General features: G+C 37.9%; 1 protein-coding gene across 1 annotated transcript in view; it reads right to left on the bottom strand.

The window, feature by feature from the left end:
* Positions 1 to 5536: 5536 nt before the first annotated feature.
* Positions 5537 to 24520, bottom strand: part of CXADR (coxsackie virus and adenovirus receptor) — a 64659-nt gene continuing 45675 nt past the window's right edge. The window contains exon 8 of the mRNA XM_019528758.1: positions 5537 to 6094. Coding sequence (XP_019384303.1) covers positions 6053 to 6094 — 42 coding nt within the window. The 3' untranslated portion in view covers positions 5537 to 6052. The remainder of the gene's footprint in view (positions 6095 to 24520) is intronic.

The raw sequence follows: 24520 nt of genomic DNA, 5'->3' as shown, positions 1-24520 counted from the left end.
GTGTGTTGTGGGGGCTGTGAAAGGGGTTATGTGTGTCTTGGCGGTATGGTGGGAAGTGGGGTATAGTGGTAGGAGGTAGGGACACGCAGGGCTGGACTGGTTCATGCTGTGCCACCTGGCAGGGGTGACACATAGGGGATACACGTGCACCCCCTGAGATCACCAGTGCACCCTCTGTCTATCTGTGATCCATGTTTAGCCAGTGGGCAGAAGGGCAGGTAGAAGCACCAGTGCCCCCCCTGCAAGTGCCAGCTGGGGAGAAGCTGCCATCAAAAGTGACCGTGCTGCTTCTTGAAGTGGCTGCAGGAGTTCCAGAAGCGGCACAGCTGCTTCTACGGTGAGTGAAATCAGCTGCCAGGGGACATGCCCTGGCCCGTGGGATTGGGTGCCGAGGAACCGTCCCCCCCACCCAAGTCACTGACTGGTGTCAGGGGGGCCACATGCCATCTTGCAGCTGGGAACTGCATGGCACAGCACAGAGCCAACCTGGCCTAGCCCACCTGGGTAGCACAAGGTTCCTGGCTACATAGCCGGGACTTGCATGGCGCAGCAGGAGCCAGCCCAGCCTGGCAGCATGTGGTTCCTGGCTGCACGGCAGAGACCAACATGGCACGGCCTGAAGATAGCTAGGCCCAGCCTAGTGGCAGGCTAGAGTGCCAGGAGCCATGGGAAGTCCTGTGCCATCAGGCTGTGCCAGCTCCACACTTGTGGTGCTCCTGGCACTCTAGCTGGGGTGGAGGCACAACCAGAACCCAAGCTGCTTGCTCTTGCAGCCAGCAGCTCCTGCCACCAGTGCCTCGTTAGCTTTCAGACAGGCAGCAACTGGAGGGTATTAGTTGTTTAAATTTTAGAGGGGCCCTGTGGGCTGGATTTGGCCCATATTTTGCTCTCCCCTGGTTTATAAGTTAGGAAAAAATAAATAAAGTTCAGAGTGAACTGAGTCTGACTCCAGTCTGTAGCTCTGGCATTGTATAGAAATGGCTCATCTCAAAATGTTCTTAGCTGGTTTGTGTGGAGCTCCGAGTCATCCAGAGCTAAATGTCATTGATTGGGTGGGCCTAAACTGGTTTCGTGGAGCACATCTACCAGTTGTGGCTTTTTCAAACTGGCACAAGGTCATTTTTTCACCATTTAAACAATGTATTTATCCATCTCCTTTCTATGATCCATTCAGAATTCCTCAAGTCCTGCATAGCTATATGAAAGATGACCCCTTGAATTCTTCAGATATTCCAGAGCCTTGTCACATCATTCCATAACAACAGCAGATACTCCACATAGGTGTTTTGCAAACAGGCAAGAAATGGTCCTTCTGTCAGGGTGTTTATAATTTAAGAGGCTGATCTGTTATGTAACTTAGGGGAGCAAATATCTACATCAACATGGGGCCCCACCAAAGTCAAGTCAAGAGCTACAAACGAATACAAAAAACAATTTTCTATGATTCTATAGGGTGGGAAGCAACTTCAGGAAGTCACCAGTCTAACCCCCTGCTCAAAGCAGAGCCATCCCCCAACTAGATTATCCAAGCCAAAGCTTTGTCTAGCTGGATCTTAACAACCTCCAAGGATGGAGACTCCATAACCTGATCACCTGCACAGAGCAAACTGTAATGTGAGAGACAAAGCAGTCAGCATACAAATGAAAGTAGTGATATGCCGCAAGAAGATAAGCAATTAAGTGGTGCACTCAGAGCCAACCTAAGCAGAGTGCGGGCTGAAGAAGCTGCCACCACCATCGGGGGTGGGGGAGGGGGGTGTTGCAAGCCGCTGGATGTGGAGCTGCCACTGCTCCACCCAGCTCCGCGGGGTTCCGGGCAGTTGCTCCGATTCACGCCGCCCAGGGACAGCCCTGTGTGCACTTTATTCTACCCTTGTAGCATCATGCTTATAAAGGCAATGGGGACCAAATCATGGGTCTCTTAATTCCTTAACATAGGTCTCTATGTATTAGGCTAAAAGTTTCATGTCAGTTCACTAGGGCTGTTGCAACCATACAATCTCAGTGTGTTCCAGCTGACTAACAATTCACAAAATAAACCCAGAGATTTCAAATATCTACTGCGTCAAAGAACTTCTGAGCTATTGTGGTCTTTTGGAGTTTTTTGCAACATAAAAATTGCCCTACTATTTTTCTGTAGTCAAAAAAATCAAGGGAAAGCAAAGAGCTGGTATTTTCTGAAGAATACTTTTAGTCTATGAAGGGTAAGAATCACTGGTTTAAAGATAAAGGAGGGATCTCCAAGTGTAGAGGTCTGCATAGAGGCACAAATATGAGTGGCAGAGGATACAAGGGAAGCCCACAATGAGTCTTGCCTGTGGGCAAGAAATATCCTTGTTGCTTCAAACTGTATCCTAAGCTTGAGAGCAAAGGGAAATAACATTGGCAAGCAAGAGACTCAAAGGTGGTAAGTGACAGCAGAACATGGCACTAGTGCAGCAAGCAGAATAATTCCATTGTCTGTCCTTTGTCTAGAAGGGCTGACTACTGTAATTATTGTAATTAATGAAGCATGATTTGACTTAATGTAGAATAAATTACAATGTACAGTGTGCATGGAGCATGTTTTGTAAGCACTTTTATACTTCAGTGCTAATTAACTCAGACTGTTCAACTCTGTCAGGTTATGGAACATCAGTACATCCTGCACTATATGGGGTAAGCAATCAGTTCAGAACAAATGACTTAATGTTCTTAACACAATATATTTTTCAGTCAACAGCGGCTGCTTGGTACCAAGCCCACTCAGTATAGAGCACATCCAAAATCTCAGATATTTATGTTAAAAATCTGGCGTTCCTAATGCAAATTTGGCTTCCTGAGACCACATTAATCTGGCATGTCTACCCGTTTAACAAAAGCTAATGTTCAGATTTAGGCTTTTCAGTTTTGCCTTCCAGGTTATGAGAGATCAAGTTGTAAATTAATTATTCATAACGGCATTGTGTTTCCTTGATATCATTTGATTCAGTCACAATTTTAATATATGAATAATTTAGGACCTTGAAGTGCTGAGAGGACTATACAGGCCCCCACACAGAGCTTCAATGAGTTCATGGGTAGAAACAACATACCAAAAAAATGCTCAGCACATGGATGAACTTGACTTGCTGGGGAGGAATCAACCTGACTCTGTCAGAGAAATCATTCCTCACCAACCTACTACAGCTTTTAAGGATGTCAATAAGCAGGTAGATTGGGGTGATCCAACTGACACTGTATATTTGGATTTCCAAAAAGCATTCAACAAGGACCCCACCAGAGCCTCTTGACTAAATTAGATGGTCATGGGATTAAAGGGAATGTCAATTTGTGGATTAGAAAGTGGCTCAAAGAGAAAACAAAGCATATAAATGGTCTGTTTTCAGGATAGAAAGAAGTAAACAGCAGGGTCCCCCAAGGATGTGTGTTGGGACCAGTGCTGTTTAAATAAATGATCTGGAAAAGGGGGTGAGTAGTAAGGTGACCAAATTTGCAGATGACAAAATTTTTTCAAGTTGTATAGATCAAGGTGGACTGTGAGAAACTACAGAAGGATCTGGCATGACAGAGAATAGGCAACTAAATGACAGATGAAACTCAGTGTAGATAACTGTAAAGTGATGCATCTGGGAAAAAATAACCTAAACTATACCTATCACTCTGATGGGCTCTACTCTACATTAGGTGTTATAACACAGGAAAGAGATCTGGGAATAATTATGGACAGTTTGCTAAAATTGTCAGCTCAGTGCTCAGCAGCCATCAAAAAGGCAAACAAAATGTTAGGAATTACTAAGGAGGGAATTGTGAACAAAACAGAAAGTATCATTATGCCTCTTCATAAATCCATGGTATGTCCGTCCAGATGTTGAATACTGTGTCCAGTTCTGATCCTCACATCTCAAAAAGGATACTGAAGAACCAAAGGTGGTATAAAGAAGGGCAAGAATGATTAGTGATATGGAGCAAGTTCCATATGAGGAGAGACTAAAGAGGACAGGCATATTTAGTTTAGAAAAGTGATGCTGCTGGGGGACACGCAATAAAGGTTTACAAAATACTAAATGGCAAAAAGAAAGTTAACAGGGATTTATTATTTACTCTCTCATGCAATACAAAAACTAGGGGTGAGGAAATTAAACTATTAGATAGTAAGTTTAAAACTAACCAAAGGAAGTTCTTTTGCACACCGCATATAATTAAAGTGTGGAACTCACTGCCATCAGATGTTGTGGAAGCTGACAGTTTAGCCAGATTCAGGAAAAAAAACAAAAAAAGAAAAAGATTGGACAAATTCTTGGAGAAAAGGGGTATCAGTAGCATGGGAGTTAAGGATACAGCCTCTGAATGAGAACTTCAGGGACATTAAAGGCTGGAGGCTGTAAGTGAGAGGAACAGTGGGAAAAAGCTCTGGTCACACCTTTTACTCTCCTTTTCAGCACCTACTCCACCCCTGTGACATAGGATATTGGGCAAGATGGATCTATGGTCTGACCCAGTAAATGGTGAATCTTATGTTCTCCCTTTGCAAAATGCGCACATCTTATTTTAAATGTTAGTCTTTGCTTTCTCTTAGTTTGAAATCTGAACTAAGCACAGACTATGATTGCTTTCTCAGTTCTGTCAAGAATTCCCTGTGCTCAGTCAAGTTATGCACATTTGTATTGAAGTAAAGCTTTATCTTTTGCAACACTTCAGTGTTAAAAGGACACTGCAATTTGGGACAACAGCTCTTACAACGTTTTTCAGTAGTTAAGCAATGATTAGTTAATGGCAAATATAAATTAAGTGCTTACTAACCTTGATTACTTTGCATTCTGACCAAAGGAGTTTTAAAGAAAAGGTTTATTCCTAATCTAAAGAAATCTTTGACATATATTACTAAAAAGACAGTTTCTGCTTCCCCACCAGAAAACTATCACGCTTATCTGATTTTTACTTTGACTAGTTTCTTGCCAGTTGGACTTCAGGCTATCTAATTCATTACCTCAAAGCGATATAGTAAGTCTACAACTTAGCAGAGTATATGAGTGCATATGTACATAAATACACAGTGTACCTCAGGAGTATGTGGGTAAACAGATGGATTTACATTTCAATTGCGCTCCCTTGATACTTGGTCACTCCATATTAGCTTGGTCCTTCAAGATGCTCCAAATTACAGTAGTTGTGATTGGGACAGGGCACCTCTAAAATGTTTGGCAACTATGGGGAGGCACTTGGAAGTGCCTCCTTCACCATGTCTTTTTCCTCCAAACCACAGTCTGTCAGATCCTGTACTGTTCGCCAGATCCACCTGTTGCAAGGTCAGCCTCTCACAGCTGGTTGAACCTGACTGAGAGTGCCTTTGCTCTGTCAGCATTGTCTAAAACTTATCTAAAATAGGAGAAAACTAGACCAATAAATCTTTTCCAGCTTTATCATTTCATCATTACTTTCACACCGCTTGCTCCTTTTCCTGTACAATTAAGACTTCAAAAGTAAAGATAATGCGATGAATTGATGCCGCTTATGGCACAACTAGATTAGCAGATTATGCTATAACATACTTGTGCTGTATCCGTCATAATACAATGTTTTATTAAAAGTGTATGAGAAAATTTACAGGCTTGGAATACAAAGTAGCAAAATTATTTCAAAGAAGCATGTTTATAAAAGGTTTATATTTATAACAGAATTAAGAGCATCATCACAGTATTTAAATAGAAGGCACATTTCCTATAAAAAGTCCAGTCTTCAGGCTCACTCTAAACTTAAAAAAACTGCAAGTGAATTTAACTTAAGCACCAAAATACATTTATGCTACCTGAGTTGATTTGTGTAAACTTCGATTGTTATTTTGTCAAAATGTTTTTCATAGATTGTTTAAAATAGTTCTGAGTTTTAAAAGTCACATTTCAAATTTTGTATTATAAATTAATAGAAAGGATTGCTACTTAAAATAAAAAAAAATACAGATTCGGCTCTAAGTGAAATAGGTAAAGAACAAAAACAATACTTCATTTCACAACAGACTTCAGTTTATCCGTACTTGAAATTCATGGGGAAAATGGTGCCTGTTTCTTCATGTTTATACCACTGTTATGTCACGAATCTTGTATGCGATGGTATGCTGTAAAAAAGTGAACATTATTAATTTATAAAAAGGTGCTACACTGGTACAATTAAGTAAATTTGTAACCAAGATAAACACTAAATTAAGTCAAATAATGCTAAATTTAATACAGCTGAAAATCAATGGCGTTATCCTTACATACAATCACTGTAAAGTAGTGGAGAACAAGACCCATTAGCAATAGAAATCTAGAACCTGTTTGTGCTACTATGGAAGTCAATGGAGTTTTGTAACTGCCTTTCATGACAGAAAATAGGATCAGACACTTGCCGTCTTCATCTAACAGCTGCCACAAAATGATCTACACTACAGCATCTCTTCTACTATTGTTATCAAACCCATTTTTAAATCACAAGCAAGAGGTCTCCTGGCATTTCCGCATTCATCACTGTCCTGCAGACATTTTTGTGAATTAAAATTTTGTGAAATAAAATTACCTAACCTTAATTTCATGCTATCATTTCTAAATACCAATTGTTTTGCCCTTAAAATTCTGTTTGTGATATCCTTCTAAATACTTATTATAGTTACTAAGTCCTTCCCCATCAATCTTGGTATTTAGTCACATTAATCATACTTATGATGGTTTTTTAGTTTGTTTGAACTGTTGTTTATAATTCAGTCCTATCAGTCACTGAATCATTTTGGTTAGTTGTCTATGGATACTGTGGTCTCCAAAAATTAATGCAATGCTCTAGTTCAATCCATCTGAAAAGGAGCAATCACCTCTTAGCTCTGTGACATGGCGTGCCATATAGCTTAGACCTATATGTAGGGCCACAACATAGCGTAACATCATCATATTGTCTGCTTTCACCCCTTCTGTCTTCTGGAAGTACTCATTTCCTGGAGTCCCCCTTCTACAAAAAACACCCTTTACTAGTTAATACCACCTACACAGCATATATGCAAAGATAACTAAGATTACTCAAGTGGCATTTTACTTTCATATATTCCATTTCCAAATGTATTAGGTGCCATTTTATTAATATTTTTCAGTACTCAATGAAGGTAAGCTACCTCAGTTCCATGTTATTTTTCAAAGTAACAAGCATACTAGCCATCTCTTTTCCTAGATCGTCAGTGAAGACACACAGACTGTACCTCTAATACTATATTACATCACTCCCCACTTTCCCAGTATTTGACACATTTGTTGAGTAAAACCCTCCAGCTGCATGCGTCAGTGACAATTGCACAGATGTAAATTATATTTTCAAACACTACTTTGCTTTGTTCCCTTGATATACAGTATACATACTGTTTTGTACATCATCCCCCTCCCCTTCTCAGAAAACAAGGATCTTGTTCTGGGAAAGGCAGAATGAAGGGAAAAAAAAGATTTTTTGCTGGAGCCACTGCTGAATGCAAGCTGCATGCAGGATAGGAAAAGTCTATTTTTCAGCCTAAAGCTGCTGCCAATTCAGTGGTGGCTCTGTCAGGGTTAAAATTTTGACTGCAGAGCTTGCAAAGAGAGAATGAGCTGACTGAAGAGTAGAGACTATCACTTGTGTGTGCAACCAGAGCCCAGCATGGAGCCAGCCCCAGCGGTCATTTCCAGCATCCCCAAGTCTCTATTCCAGCATGGAAATCAGGTTCCTCACTTAAAATCAAACAAAACAAAAACTCACCTCAGTTTTGGATGCCTAATTTTGGGGGAAATGGTACATGTGGCTTGCACGCAGATATGGTGGTTTTGTAGTCATAAGAAACACTCTAAAGAAGGTGCATTCTTCCAAAAATCCTCCTGGGATTTACCTTGCAAATTTAGATTTCTCTCTTTATTATTTTTTCCAGTAATTTAGAAGGGATCAATCCATCACGCAAAAATAGTCAGGTATATTTGTCTTATGCTCTCTCTTTCTTTTTCAGAGTATAGGGATATTTTGTGTTAAAATACTGATTTACATTACACTCCATGTAATGCACCTATAAAAAGAAATCCAGACTAGGTCTTCTGGTTACATCCATGCTGTAGCCGGTTGCTGCCTCACAACCTTTTCACTTCAGCTTTTCCCCTTCTCTGAGCATCTCTCAGCAAGCCTCGGTAATATGCAGTCTTTAAACCCATTGGCCTTTGCTGCCTGGAGCGTGTCAGCATGACATAGTAATATACAGTCATTTAACAAAATTAAGCAAGTAAATGAAAATCCTTATTGTCTTTGACACAGAGGGGTCTGCTGTGGCTTCAGCTTTCAAATCCCAGGCTTGTTCTCCTTGTAGCCAAGAAGTCTCCCATCCCTGGTGCTTCTCCTCTGCACCTCCCTCTGGTTCTGCCTACTCGGATTTTTGATCCTAGTAAGCCATTCCTTCATTAGACTTCACACAGCTGTACCACCTCAGCCAGCCTAGCTACCTCCTCTTATGGGGACAGACCACCGTGTTACATCTGCTGTAATTAGACTGAAAAATCTTGGGCATGCTCTTTATTATTTTGCCTGAGCAGTACCTAACAAAATAGAATCATAGCCCAGGTTGTTCTCTATTGTAGTACCATATTCCAAATAAGTAATAAATAATGTTTCCCAATGAAAGATTAAACTCCTGCCCCTTGAATCTGCCCCAGATGCTCAGCCCTCCTAGAAAAGCCTGCAAAGATGGTTGCCATTCAATGCACCAAGATGTTAACAGTTTCTGTCAAATAACATAGAAGCGATATGAATCTCAGAATCAAGGGCCCTCCATCATGCATGCCCTAGTCCCAATTCCTTTTATGAACAAATCTAGGTACAATTAACAAGACATTCCTATTCTGGTAAAAATATGTGAAATACACAGAGAACCTATTGTGATATTGTAAAACATTAGACTTTGGCTATGTGGATATTAAAAATGCAAATGAACTTGCAGTTAGGCATCAAAATAGGGATGTAAACAGGACTAGACAAGAAAAAAGTAGCAAGCTATGTTTTGCTCCGGTATCAGCAGGTACAAACTCCTATTAACAACTGTTCCTAACAAACTAAATTGGGCCCAGCATTCCCAAGAGGAATTCCCTTTCAGATTATAATTGCTTCAAAAGCAAAATAAATTCTTAGCTGACATTTGGAGGATTAGTGAACTGTTATTCACATCTGGGTTTTCAGTGGGTAAATTTCCATTTCTCAAGATTTTCCTATCCAAAGTTCTCTCATTCCTAAGACCTTCAACCTTTATTTTCCTTAACTCATCCTTCCCCTGCTGGTAAATCCCTTAAACAACAAGATGATAATGAAATAAACAATAATCAACAAGTGCATCATGAAAGTTCAGTTTTGGAGACATATAGTAGGTGGTTTTGTACAATCAGTGATAAAACATCCTTAGTTTTCCATGTTACAGATGGTAAGGCAAAAGAAATATTGCACCCAACAAAAGGCAATTTTATTTTAGATCTCATTAAAACATACAAAAGCCCTGAACTGAGCACTGGTAATTGACCAAAGGCAGATCATGACTTAGTTACACTGGAAGTGGTCAAACAGACAAGTCTGAACAAAAAATTGTATATGCACATAATTTTGTCGTTGCACAAGGAATGATTTCCAAAAGATTACGAAAATTGTAAGTGAAGACAACTGAGAAAGAAAAATAAACAATAAAAATGTAAATAAAAGTTGGGGGGTTAGCAATTAACTAAATAGACAAATTACAAAAAAACAATAGAACTGTGTAATGCCCATTTCACTGATGAAACAAAAGATATGCTTTAAAAAGAAAAAAAGATGTAGTTGTATCATATGAGAACTACAGTAATTTCTGTTCCAGTCCTAAAAGAATTGGCAATGTAATAAGATTCAGTGTACTATGGGAATTACTTAGTACTGGAAGTATGGTTAATGCCCAGGCCTGACTCAAGGAAGGCAAGCAGAATGACCTAAGCATAGACTTTTTAGCCTGGTATTAGTCCAGAGCAAAATAATGGGCACACTATGGGATTATGGAAATATTACTGTGGTCTTAAATTGATAAAACAGGCTCGTTGTAAAAGCATCTTCCCAGGGACAAAATATTTTGTACTAAAGAGCATTCTGGTGCAAAAAGGCTTAGAACAAATGGTTGGAACCTGAAGCAAAACAAATTATGATGAAAAGATAGACCATTATCTATCTTTAGATAATAACAGTGAAGGAGATTATTTAATGGAATAAATTATACAAAAGGAACTTATGAATTATACATCTCTTAATATCCTCAGATCAAGACTGAAGTACTTCCTGGAAAATATGGTTTAATCAAGTACAAGTTATGAGACTTGATAAAGGGGAAACTGAGTGCAATTTAACTGGGTACAGGAGGTCAGACTAGATTATCCAGAAGTCCCTTCTGGTCATAAATTTTGCTAAACTACATTAGTTTTCATGTTGTTGTAAATCTATTTTTAGAACAAAAGTGAGTTTAAACTCACAATTAATGTGGTATATTTCTATGGCTAATGGAACAGTTAACAAAAATCATCTTTCCATGGTATCAGTATCTCATGGTACCTCAAAGGCACATTATCAACTTTAATAAAGACACTTGAAGCACTGGCGAGGCATTTTCTAGCATAGTAGGTCCATCTAGAGGCATCAACCCTCAAGAAAGTTGTAGAAAATTTAGAGCCCAATAGAGAACAATATTAGAGATCTAGAAAACAAAAGGAAAGCTTAGAACAAATGGGATTATTTTATTCAGAGAAAGAGGAGACTGAGGAGGAATTTTAAAACCTTCTTCAAATATCCAAAAGGTGATTTATACTCAGGATGGAGACAGACTAGTATCTGTGGCCACAGGGGATAGGACAAGTAAATGTTTTGTACTGCACAAGGGAAATTTAGGTGGTATATTAAGAATAACTTTATAACTATGAAGGTATTACTAAGCTTTGAAATACTGTAGTATCTCCATCTTTAGAAGTCTTTCAGAGTAAGTTAGATGAACATTTTTCGGATGGCTTAGATGGGGATGATTTAATCTTCCCAGCCTATTTTTCTGATTCTTGAGTGCTACTCATCCATAAAAGTCTTATATACATATTTACAGATGGAGAAACTGATGGAAATCAAGTGTGAAATCAAGCAGTGGCAGGATCAGGAAATGAGCCTATATCTCAAGTCCTACTCTAATGCACTGGACTAAGATCACATCTCCTCAGATATTATGCACACCATCTTAGAATCCTAAAAGACAGCATTCAACACACATAGAATTCTCTCATGCAGGGCCCCATTGGCATCAGTGAGGATCCCGCAGTTGCCACAATCTTTTTTTATGAACTATAAAGTGTATGATTGGGACCAGGAAGTTTAGATAAATGTGGTTTGGCCAGAACGGAGGATGCTGCCTGATCAAAATTTTCCTGTGCGCTGAAGTGATCCAATTTTTACTGTCAGCAGGTTACTGTTTATGCCCAAAGTGCTGATTAAAATTCCAGCATAACTAGGTGAACCAGAGACAGAGATGTTTTCACATTCAGACTTCTATTAAGAATTTTAAAGGCATAAAGAACACAGTGTCTTCCAGTTGCAGAATCTGGAAAACACAAAATAAAACCAACCAACAAACTAGTGGCTTTTCTGACAATTAGTCCCACTAGAAAAATATACATGCCTTTTACCAACATGTATATTGGACTAAGCCTAGGAAAAGGGGTTAAATTACATACTAAAAATTAGCTGGTAGATTTGAACACTAATGAAAGTATTTTGGTACCAAGCAACGTAACTTTTAAACATATACAAAAAAGGGAAATTAAAAATAAATGTACTCTTACTCACAGCTAACTTTTAAAATTTGTTGATGAACTAATTTCAATCAGAAATTTAATTTAATTAATTTTTTAGCATCTTCTTTATCTTAAAGTTGTTACTGATGATGTACGGCCTCGATGTTTTGTTTAACTGTGCAAGATGTGACATGAGAAGAACATACAGTAATAAGACAACAGTACAACCATATCACTTAAAAAAATTCTTGCCTTTTCTCATATATTCACTTTCCTGACACTTACCTGTTTTAATAATGGAAAAAAACAAACTGCCTCTTAGAATTGGGTACCAGACTGCTCCAGCAGGTAGTGGTGAGCAGTGGTTTGGAGAGCCTGGCTGGGCCAGGGACATCATCGGCAGCATGTAGGTACCTGCTTCCAGAGTCTGCTCTTTCCCTTGTTCCCCTTGCTGAAAGGGAGCCAAGCAGGGAAAGAGGAATCTGCATGCTGCTGCTGTAGTCTCTAGCCAAGCTGGGCCTCCTGCACAGCAACTCCACATAGCTCCTAGCAGAAGAGGTCTAACTCTCAGCTCTTGCAGGCACTTGAAAGCTCCAGAACCACTCCTGCTCCATATTGAAGGGAGCAATTGTGGCAGCGTCCAGATCCCTCCTTCCAATCTGTTCCTGGCCAGAGATGAGGGAGGGGCCAGGGGAGATGGGCAAGGAAGGAGGAACCTGTACATTGCTGAGCTGGACTCAGTACAGCTGCTCCCTGCAGCATGGGGTAAGAGCAGCTCTTGGGCTCCCCATGCACCCACATTAGTGAGGAAAACAGTGGGGGGGGGGGGGAACAGGCAGGTGGGGAGGCAAGTGGTAGAGAGGCAGGCACTAGAGGGGCAAGGGGAAGGAGTCAAGCTGCCTCTTCCCCTTACCCCTGCTTCCCCTCCCCCACCCTCTGCCCCTGCTCTCCTGCCTGAAATTTGCCTCATCCCCCTGCACTGCTAAGACAATCCTCCAATAATTACATTCTAGACATGGAAAATTATATTTATAATTTGTAATTATAAGAAATTTATAATTTTCTTTATTTAGAATCTAATTATTGGGGGGAGGCCATCTTAAATTCAGCATCACCTTGGAACTGGGTACATTTGGTAACATTTTCAAATCAACCGCCTAATTTCATTACCCTATTTTAATTCTAAACACAATGCTGCTGAAATTTGATAGAGAAAAGTTTCGGAGGGGGTTGGAGACCAATGTATTTACTAATGCTTTTCAGATTACCTTGTTTCTCATACTTTTCTTGTTTATTCCTGGATTGTACCCTAAGGATTGAACAAATAAAGTTACCTGATCCAAATCTCACTAAAGCCAGAGGGAATCTTTCCACCAACTTCAATGGATTTTGGCTTAGACCTTAAATGTAATGATGCTTTATTAATGCCACACTTAAAAGATGGTAATTTGGTGGCAAGGCTAGTACTGCAACCTATTAATGCACAGTTTAAAATATACTGGTACTGTGAAATATTATTTTAGCATCAGATTCAATGATCACTTTGAATATTTATACTTATGTAAAAGAAACATTGTCAATTTGAAAAATCTTTGATAATGCTTCTAAAATTGTCTATTAACTACACTTAAAGATTATAAAGGAACATAATTGAAGTAAGAGGGGAAGATATGTCTAATTTGTTTTAATTTGCTGTCTGCTGGCGTCTTGTACATAGCCCCCATCTTGCAACTTGTTTTGCATAAACGGATTCTTTCACCCATGTTTTTATGCCCTGGTACAAGCAGAAGAGCTTTATATGAGTGGAGGAAAACCACCAACATGAAGAGGTATAAAATATAGGTATTTTCTTCCTTTATGAAGCAAACAAACAGAAAATAAAGGTGTAATTTACATTAAAGCTATTAATCATTTATAAATTGATGTTACAGCATACTGAAAGAAATATGTATTAGTTCTGTTTATGCAATAATCTCTTATAATTTCATAGTTTTGTAGTTTCTAGGGTCAGAAGGGACCTGAACAGATCAACAAGTCCAACCCCCTGCCCTGGGCAGGAATGAGTGCTGGGATCATAATACCCCAGCCAGATATCTATCCAACCTCCTCTTGAAGACCCACAAGGTAGGGTAGAGCACCACACCTGGGAGCCCATTCCAGAGCCTGGCAGCCCTAACCATAAAGTAATGCCTCCTGATGTCAAACCTGAACTTGCGCTCAATCAATTTGTGGTTGTTATTCCTTGTTATCCCAGGTGGTGCCCAGGGGAACAGAGCCTCACCTATTTTCTGCTGGTCCCCCCTGGTGAGTTTATAGATGGCCACCAGATCCCCTCTTGGTCTTCTCTTGTGGACGCTGAATAGATTCAGCTGGGTAGACTCAGCATCATAGATTCATGATGTAGCTGGACTTGTAACAATTGATTAATAGTAGAATAGTAGATTTTATATGCAATCAGTTGATCATTTACTAGCCCTTTTATACTAGCTAGAGATATCCTCAGTTTTACCAACAATTCACTTTTTTTTCCTTCTGCAAAAATCAGAAAATATTATGAATCACAAATTCTACAGGACTTTTTCTTATTAACCAAGGGTTTTTTAAATGCTTTAACATTGTTGTTGTGGGAGACGCTCAGTCCAATTAGCCTTACTATGTGTTTTTTTAAAGCGCGTAAACTTATAAATGAAACCAGAATTATAAAAATAGCTGCATATTCAAAAATTAATACATGAAGTCACTTAAAAAAAGTCCAGAACTTCTTTCTTAATACCAACAAAAGCTGTATTATCCAGCACTTTATCAACCGGAAAGCTCCACTAACCGGCATCTGAGGGACACAGCAAAAGCAAAACCAGAAGTCCTACTTCCAGTTTTGCCGCCACGAGCTGAGTTCGTCTTCTTCACTTCTTCTGCCAATGGCCTGGGGCAAAGCAGCCTACATGGGGGCCCCCCTCCGTGTCCCTTGGCACACGGATGCCAGGGAATGCACAGTTGATTAACTGGCATCCCCCATTCCCAGGGGATGCTGGATAACAGAGCGTTTGTTGTAAAATCTTTACAATCAATATTGAAGCACTGTCTGTGCATGAAAAGCAAAGTACATTGAATAAAACTTACAATCATCTAGTTATATTATTTTCATTAGCTTAAGATATCTAAACAAGATTATGAAAACATTACATCAGAATTTTAAAATTTAGTTTTAATACTGTGAGGCATTTAATTCACTGAATCATTTGAATAATTATTTTTTAAAATAGAAAAAGATCTAATTCTTTGAAGCACATTTATTGCACAAATGACTCCTACTGACTAGTACTGGAGTTAAGTGGTGTATTAGTATCTGACTGAGATAATATTCAGTACTGATATGTCATGTTATTTGTAAAGCATCTTAGATGGCTCTGGTACCATATAACATCTAAATGTCATCAACGTAACAATGGACTATCACAAGGGACTGGACAGCAGGTAAAGATGTAATTTTTCAGGTAAGTTTATTTAATAAAAAAAAAAATCTTCTGATAAATGTATGTGAGAAATCATGGTGCAGACCACTTGTTCTGGGGCAGTAGGGATACTGAGTGTTGGAAGCTCACTGCAGGGCATCTATTCCCTTTAACTTCTTGCCTAACCATACAATTGCCTTCAAATTTCCTTGTCCCTCAAAGCAGCTGGGTTTTTGTTATTTTAGTAGGTCACATTTACACATCACCAACACACATTCATTTTGTAATCTTTAATTGAATTTTCTACATTTGCATCGTCACCCAGCATTATTAATACATTCTCTCTCTCACTATATAACTGAAAGCATTCGTGATAGTCACTAGACAAACAAGAACGAAAATTCTGAAATGCTCACATCATTACCTGTTTACAAGGTATGGGCAGGTAAGATGGAGGAAACATTTCAAAAGGTTTAAATTTACTAGCAGTAACTGTTTTGGATAAGATGTGTAGTATCTAGATGTAAAGCATCTAGGGCTAAGCATAAGTAAATAGTTCTTCTGAGACGCATCTCTTTTTATTTTTGCTTAAGAAAAAAGTTATATTACATGGATGATCGGCACCAAAGAGGAATATTTTTCTTCAAAACCTGTGCTTGCACCTTTAAAGTTTTGCCATGTAATATCATATTGTTTTTAAAATCTTGAAGAAATGTTTCTCCTCTTGACAGTTATGGAATTAAAAGCAATGGGAATGGACATTCTACTTACTCATAAAAAATACAGTGCTAGCTGCCACAACTTAAGTGCTTGACAGTGTTTCACAAACCACCAGCTGCGCCCCAGAGATGTCATCTAGTTTAAACATCAAAAGTAATTCTGTTTCTGCATTAACAATATTCTACACATTCCATGTCAAGTCTGTTGATGTCCCACCTGACCTAGTATGGTAGGTAGAAACCATAATGGAAGAAAAGATAAAAGTAATGAATGTCTTTTGACAAGCGTACACTTTGTAGTGGGTCCTTGTATTTGTTTCTCATCAGTTGTAACAAACTTACTATATCTGTGAAAAACCTAGAGTGGCCAGTTCTTATTTCTCAGGTGCTAGAAGCATGTATAGTGGAGATGAAGTTTTAGAACAGGAAACCATCAGTGTAAACTGTCGGTGGAGGAAATTCTCTCATCAACAAATGTAATTCACAGTAAAACAAGAACTTGAAGTATTCTTAAGGCTTCCTTATTTCTACAGCACATTATCTGCCAGCACACTATTAAGAATCAAAACAAATCATGTTTGCATGAAGGATTTTCTCTGATATTTATCTTACACTAACTTTTTTCTCAGAATGGAAGAAGGGCATTTGATGCTCAAAAGTTTGTCGAACAGCTTCCCAGCTATACAGTGGGTCCAACGAAAGATATCACAAGAAATCCTTGCCTCTCAAACAAAACTGTCATAGATTCATAGATTGTAAGGCCAGAAGGGACCTTGGAAGATTATCAGGTCCAGCTCCCTGCACCAAGCAGGAAAGATAATGAGGTTAGGTGACTCCAGCAAGGTGACTCTCTACTCTCCTCTTGAAGATCCTTTTTGTCAAAACAAAGCATGTTTTAATAAAGTACATTTTCCCCCTCTATTGAATCAGGTCAGTAATTCACAATAGAAATTTGCTACTATTGTAAGACCTGACACAATGGGAGGGGTAGGAGAGGAGCTGAAATATCAACATACCTTCACTGATGTGTTGGTGTGAGCTTGGGGAAATTTACATAACTTATGGAGGAGAATCTTGAATTTCATTTTTTTTTTTTAAAGAATTCCCAAACCATCTTCTGCTTTGGTGGGAGTGGGAGAGAGAAGACACAAAAAACATGAAAACAGATGCTGATTGATTACTATACGCTGAAAATAACAGGCAGCTGGGAGGGATGCCAATCTGCAACGGTAGACTGAAGTGAGTTGGCAGGAGACCCGAATGAAAATAAAAAACTGTCAAAACAGTTTTCCATGGCAAAGTACTGTTTGAAATATTTCACTAAAACTTATTTAGAAAGTTAGAAAAATGTTTAGAAAATGTCAATATAACCTGTTTTAAAATTTTTTGGGGATATAAAGGTTTAGAAGCAATTTTTCATACTGAAATTTTATTTAAAAGGTTAAAACCTAAAAATGATCAGAATTAAAATATTTTGATTAACCTGAAACTTAAAAAAATGGAATTTTGTTTCCTAAAAATAAAGTAAGAACAGTCGGGGGGGGGGGGGGGTTGCCCCTGTCCCACAAATTTAAAAAAAATCGTAAATCAGGTTTATTCAACAGCTTAACTGTGCCTGGTGACCAGAATCTTGACAGTACCTGGCATTCCTATAGCTAGGGGCCTACTCAACTCAAAGAGGCAGATAGCCAATTTCATGGGCAGATTGCAGGGCCAGCTGCCATTTTCACAAGCCTTATCATGGTGCCCCACATGCCTCTGATTGGCCAATGGGCTCTAATGGCCCTGTAGCTGATTGGTGGAGAGGGCCATCTGTCACACAGCCTCACTCCTCAGTGCTGACTGGTGGAGAAGCAGGGCCACATGACAGGTTAGCCAATCTGTGACAAGAGGAGAGGGGGCAGCAACCATCTTGCCTGCTCCTCTTCAAGTCAGCAGCCCCCACTCCCCCAGCAGGCTGCATGGCCAGGAGGACTATTGGATCCCACTGGGTAGCTAGTATTTTATTTTTAGTAACTACCCCTTTACAATACCTCCCCCTCCACTCTCACATACACACAAACACGCACACGCTTTGTGAAATTCATGAAGTCGCAATTTGACTAGGTCCCTAGCTATAGCTCCTTCTCAAATCAGGGAAGACTTCCTCCTCCCTAAAATTCTTAACTCACCAGGGAACACTTCTAAGAGAGTATTTTTCCTGACACTTGAAAATAAATAGATGGAGAATATACTTATGAATTGTTTTTAATGAAAAAGAATATTATAAATTTGCGGTACCTGATAAACAGAGCGCCGTTAGATTAGGAGGAGGAAGAGAAGAGAGAGAGATTTCTCTCTCAAGAATTATTACGCATTCATTGTGGATAATTTGAAGTTAAAAAGTTGGAAGCAGTATCAGTTTGTACATCTATCAAGGTCAAGGTCCCATCCTGATATACTCATTCAATGACAAATGCAGAACCAAAATACAGTACAAATGAGTGCTCTACAAACAAGTGCTCTACATCTTTGGTCTAACTTTGGTAAAAACTGGAGAAGCTGCCTTATTGCTTGCTTTGTTCACAACAAAATACTGCAAAAGTGAGCTGAATTAAGGGAACTTGAATTCAGAGCACTGGATAAATGGATAAAATAGAATTCCAAGGCCATTCAAATCAGTAGCAACTGAAAAGGTATTATGTGATGGCAGTTTTCTGACATGCAAGCAGAATTGGAATATTTATTCAGTTTCACATGATGGCCCTAGTGGGTTGGGTTTTTAATGGCTTAGAGAGGACCATACATATTTACATGTGAGAATTCAGGACTAGCTACCTGGTTCTTATGGATTTCAACTTCTGATGCAAGAGCCTGAATTAGGGAAAAGGAATGGGGATACAAACCAGAGTACAACCTCTGTGATTTTGTTTTGAAATGGAAAAAAAAAACTGACCAAGTGAGGAAACAGCTTGGGGGAAATGGAGCAATGTATTAATTCACCTAAACTTCAATCAAAATAGTAATATCCAGAATTTCTTAGTCTGCTTCAACAGCCAAAAAAATTTTCTAGCTCAAAAGGGATGAAAAGCATAAGGATGGGCTTCCTGTATTTTTTCTCAAAGAAAATTTAAAAAATGGAAATGTAAGGCATCTTTACATGTGCTCTGCAGGGGGGCGCTTTAATTAAAGGAGCTCCAAGATCCGCTGTAACTGAAACACCTGTAGCACTTCATGCATTCAGCATCCCACACTTCTAAATTGCGACAGGGGTGCTTTAACTAAAGTTCTGAATAAACAAGAGGTGGGGCTGCTAGAGTGTGCTAATTAGCATTATTAATTAGGTCTGTTCCAATGCACTGTAATTACAGCATGTCGCATCAGCATCCCTGCACCTCTATAGGCAACCACAAAGGTTGCTGGAGAAATCTAAGTAATACCAATACCAATAGGATTTTCTGCCAGCCTGAATGCCCCTTGTTCTATAAAGATCTAGGAGGTCTCTGCCCAGATGTGAGGCTAATATGTAATCAGGAAATACTGCTAGCAGTACTGGAATAGGCAACTGATCATTCCAACTAGAAAATCCAGGCAACAGAAGGAAATCAGTGGGTCCAGATTTATTAAAGTTTAAAAACAATTTATTGCTGAATTAGTATTCTGTACATGTTTTCATTGTGAACTCGTTAAATGCATGTACATATTAAGTATTTATGATTTATATTCTCTCAGGCATTGTTCCTCCCCTACACAGTGAATACTCATCAACTGAAGTAACTGGGTCACACCCTTAAGATGACTCATGACACTTGGTTAAGAATGCAGTGCCTCAGATGTGTATAAACTTTAAAAAAGCAATCCATCTGCTTTCATTTCTTAGATTTAGAACCCAGTTAATCTATTAAATTTCCTTAAATTTCTGCATAAAGGTTACTCTTGAATATTAATACCTAGATTATATTATGACTCTGGACTGGAAGGTTAAAGAACTGCTATACTGGCAAAATATTTTTATCATAGGCTTTTCATGCATACTATCTTCTTAAACTTAGCTGATCAATAATTATATTTGGTTAAGTGATGTTAAAAATTACATCTGATATTGCACGATTACAATTAGAAGGTGCTCTCACTGCAATATTTTATATGATAAAAAATTAAACTTAAGCAGCTGCTTCCTTAAATTCATAGTGGTATAAATCTATGACCAGTGGTCATGCAACTAGAATCTCATAATTTAATTAAGTAATGTGAAGACAAATCTGCAAAGTGTCAATGAAAGTTAGCATTAAAAATGTGTAGCTAATACTACTGAACCTATTATACATAGACTTAGAATTTGCAGTGTTTGCAGATTTAAGAATAAGTATATCTTGTAAAAAACAGAAATTTACAAACACCAAAAATTAGCTTATGGAAGTTAATGAGAGCTTCAAAGAAAAAAACAACTTATCTTGAATACATACACTCAGTAAGAGGAGCAGTGATATATAACGTCTCAAAGAGTTGTATCTAGAACAGTATCATAGTTGCCTTGAGAAGGTGACATTTATACTCAAATATTTTATTCCTACAATGAAAGATGCAGTCAACAATTTGAAAATCAAATCAAACCTAAAATTTAGGAACAACAGAAATAGAAAAACAAAGTGCATATATATTCCCACAAAGAATTTAAACTACTTAGCTGTTTACCTTTTCCCCCCCATATAGATTTGTAAAAGATATTAGAAGAATGTGATTAGTACAAGTATAGTAGTCAGTCACATTCATTAGGATGCTTCAAAACAGTGAGAAAGTTAAGCCACACACAAGCCCTGCTTTAGAATAAAGACAGACTCTTATTTTCTCTAACAATTTTATTTCAACAGAGTACACAAGTCTGTCACCAAGCTACAGTACTGTATATTAAAGGTTTGTTTTCCTTTACAAACTCCTACAAATTTCAATGCCTGAACTTTAAATACTTTAAAAAAATTAAATACAAAATCTCAAATTCATACCAATATCAAACATTATGTTTTGTGCTTGTGAAGTGTATAACTTCTTTACGTATTTATGCTATGGTTTGAATTGAAACCAGTACGTATTTATGCTATGGTTTGAATTGAAATCAACCCCAACATTGTGGATCCAACACAAAAACCACAGGAAAGCTAAAAACAATGTCTAAGTAGGGGTTACATAATCTAAACAGTCTTATGAGGCCCTACCATGCTTAATGGAAGGTACTTCTAGTTAAGAAAGATTGTGAAAATCATCTGAAAATTACTGTATACAGAAGTTACTTCCTTTAAACTAGAGATTTTCTGCAAATGGATGTTTTTAAACATGCCTGTAGCATTTAGTCATACAGTTACTAGGCAGGAAGAATGCCAACATTTAATATGACATGTTACAAGTTAATAACATTTTTTAAAATATGCCCATTTGCACTTATTGAATAAATAAAATGCCACATTTAATGGATTAACTGTAAGTGACAAATTACATTAATTTCTCTCTTGCTGCATTCAACACCGTTTTAAGATTTAGTACATACTTAAAAATTTACCTGCATGAAATTTCAGTTAGAAAAAGCCATACACTTTTGGCAGCTGTATCAGAACAGGGCTAATTTAATTCCCTTGCCCTCAAAATTTGTTATTTAATGAAAGCTAATGCTTTCTTTGTACCAAGCAAATATATTAGCTGATAAGTAATTACATCGCCATGGAGGAAACTAGTAATTGTTTCTTCAGTTCATTTGGATTTAGCCATTTACAACTGATGGAATGAAGTACTGATAAAGTCATGTTCTAATTGGTATACTAGTTGTCCTTACTTCTAGGAGTTTTCCTTAGTAGTCTTATCTATTATTTTTGACCTTGTTCAATCTGCTGGCCTCCATCCAAGCTCTTAATAGGCAAAATACTGTTAAACCAGTCTTTGCTTTAACAATCATTACTATCTATAAATCGAATAGTAGAATGCTTCGATTCCAAAGAAAAAACTAACACTTGAAATCCATTTATAATTGCAATAAAATGGTCTTCTTGATGCTTTAGCCATTTAATAAGGCCTGAATATTAGGTAGTTTTGGATAAAGTCTACCAAGTCAAGTGGATTCTGTATTTCAGACAGTCATGGGAAGTGACAGCATCCTTATTCCCTAAACAATGACAGCCAGACAGACCTGATAGTTATGTCTTGAGAGTACATTTTGCTGTTTTCCCATTATGTCCACACAGTCTTCTCCTGTTAACTGGCAGAGCATTAAATACTCTGCTCTGGTTAACTTGCCTCTCCAAGAGTAATGCAAACAACAGTAAATTATTCAGTAGCAACCAGTTATAGGGAATAAAAATCTGGGAGCAGAATAATGGTGCTAGCTGGGTATTAGGACAGCACCACATTGGTACTGCAGCAAATTAACTCAAGTTTACTATACGTACACAGAAGTTTCAGAAAGCAACAGCAATTTTGAAATAAAATCATGTTTATGTGCAATGATTATTTACTGGATCATGTAAACTTCTCTGCATAGCTGTAAACAATGGCTGTGTTAGACAATGCCAGCACCAGAGGTGCCCTGCTGCTTTGCAGTTTCCCATTCACTGCACACAAAATGTTTTAATTCCCTACTACGTTGAGACATACTTGAACAAATCCTGCTTTTGTATACATTAATATAAGATTTAGTGTTTCATGCTTACCTGATGGGAGTGCAAGAGTAATAGAAAATACAGTGTTAACCACCTCACATGTCAACAATTACATAAAACAAGCACAGTAGGTTGTAAACTTGTTGTCCAGCCCTATAGCTGGTTTTTAATCCATGGGGCAGCTATAGTTTTGCACAGACTAATTCATCCTCACAACTGAGATAACAGCATATTTTTTAAAATAATAAACGCCTTAATTTTGGGGTAGGTAACATATGAGTATATCATTTAACCTTAACAGCACCTCTTTAGCACTTATAGTCAGGTGAGAAAAATGGTTATCTTCATCTCCAAACTTTGAAAATTGTTTAAAAACACTTTTTAAATTAACTTTTGTAGTCTTGTCTGGAAAATGACTAAAAAGTAGCATTCAGTACAAAAATTAGTTTAAATCCTCCACCATTCTAATACAATAGAAAAGCAAACAATTTACAGTAACAGTACTAATTGTAAATAGAAGTTCAAACAAAACTAAAGCACTTTAAAATATAACACTAAGAAAAATTCCTTAAGTCACATCTGAAAACTGACATGAAGAAGTACAAACAAGCAATATGTGAAAATAAAGAAAACAGATCACAGTGTTGTGTTTTGAAGACTACCTTCATCTCTAAAAGCACCTGTCCAAACAGTAATTTAGGCACCAGAAATTTCATTTAAAAATTATGTTACAATCAGGCATAAAGTTTATTGAAAAGGCACAGATGAAAATCTCTTAGTTCTAACAATAAGATTACAACCTTAAAAGATGTCCCAAATGTAGGAAGTTTGTGTACAAAAAACTGAGAATGCTTAATATCCACTTCACTCTCTAAAATCAGTATGAAAGGATATGTACCCTACATAAGAATCCAAATCAAAAGTTGTATACCTACTTAGTGCTAGGACAAATATTTAGGAATGTGCTGAAAAGCTTATCACAGACAGATCTAGTCAATGAAAAAAAGACACTATAGCCTATAAGTTTGAAAAACCTTTTATCTCAAATTGTTACAGAGATATACCTAGTATCTTTCACACAGGCAGTACCAGACATGGTCCTGCATTAAGATCAGTGCTGCATACTATATTCCTTTACATTTTACTAAAATGTTTGGCAGTTTGTTATCTACAACTGATGTTTTAAATTCATGAAACTCTATTATGAAAAATGTCACTTTCACAAAACACAAAGTGGTTGAAAGTTTAAATTCATTATCTACAACTACCCAATAGGCATTATTAGAATTCATGAAGAGTGGTTTAGTAGGTCTGAAACCAAGAGAAAAAAAATAAACACTTACTTCTCTATAGCACTGTGTTTGCAAGAGGTGCAAAATGTTGGGCTTTCCCCCCCCACCAAGAAAAAAAAAATCTCAACAAGTTATTTTTAGATAACCACAGTGCAAAGAGAAATTACCAAAACTCTTTATTTCTATCAACAAGAATGGAATGACCTATTTGGTACTGGTATTCTAAAATGATATCCCAAAGTAAAAGGCCAGATTTTACAAAAAGTTGAGTGTTTAACAGCTATTCACTGAAGTCAAATACAGTTTCTGAATATTTAAATCTTTGGGAAGGAAAAAACAACAAGCCATTGTTTTGGAAGGAAACTATTGTTTTACAGGTCATTGCAAGGTTTTGAAAATCTTGACAATAATGTAGTACTAGATCAAGAGTTCTCAACGTATTTGCCATGGTGGCCTACACTTGTAGCTTCCAATGTGTTATGTAGACCACAGCCACACAATTTACTGCCTGTGTTTCCATTAAAAAAAAAAAATGTTTTAACAGGATGTCACATGGGATGTGTATCTAGCTGGGGTAATGTAGGCCCAGCACTCTTTCCTGCTTATGCAGGGGGTCGGACTCGATGATCTATTGAGGTCCCTTCCGACCCT

The sequence above is a fragment of the Crocodylus porosus genome, unplaced genomic scaffold, assembly GCF_001723895.1.
Source record: "Crocodylus porosus isolate Cpor-Errol unplaced genomic scaffold, CroPor_comp1, whole genome shotgun sequence".
Taxonomy (NCBI): Eukaryota; Metazoa; Chordata; order Crocodylia; family Crocodylidae; genus Crocodylus; species Crocodylus porosus.
Note: the sequence above shows the minus strand (reverse complement) of the source record. Positions and strands in the feature narration are given on the sequence as shown.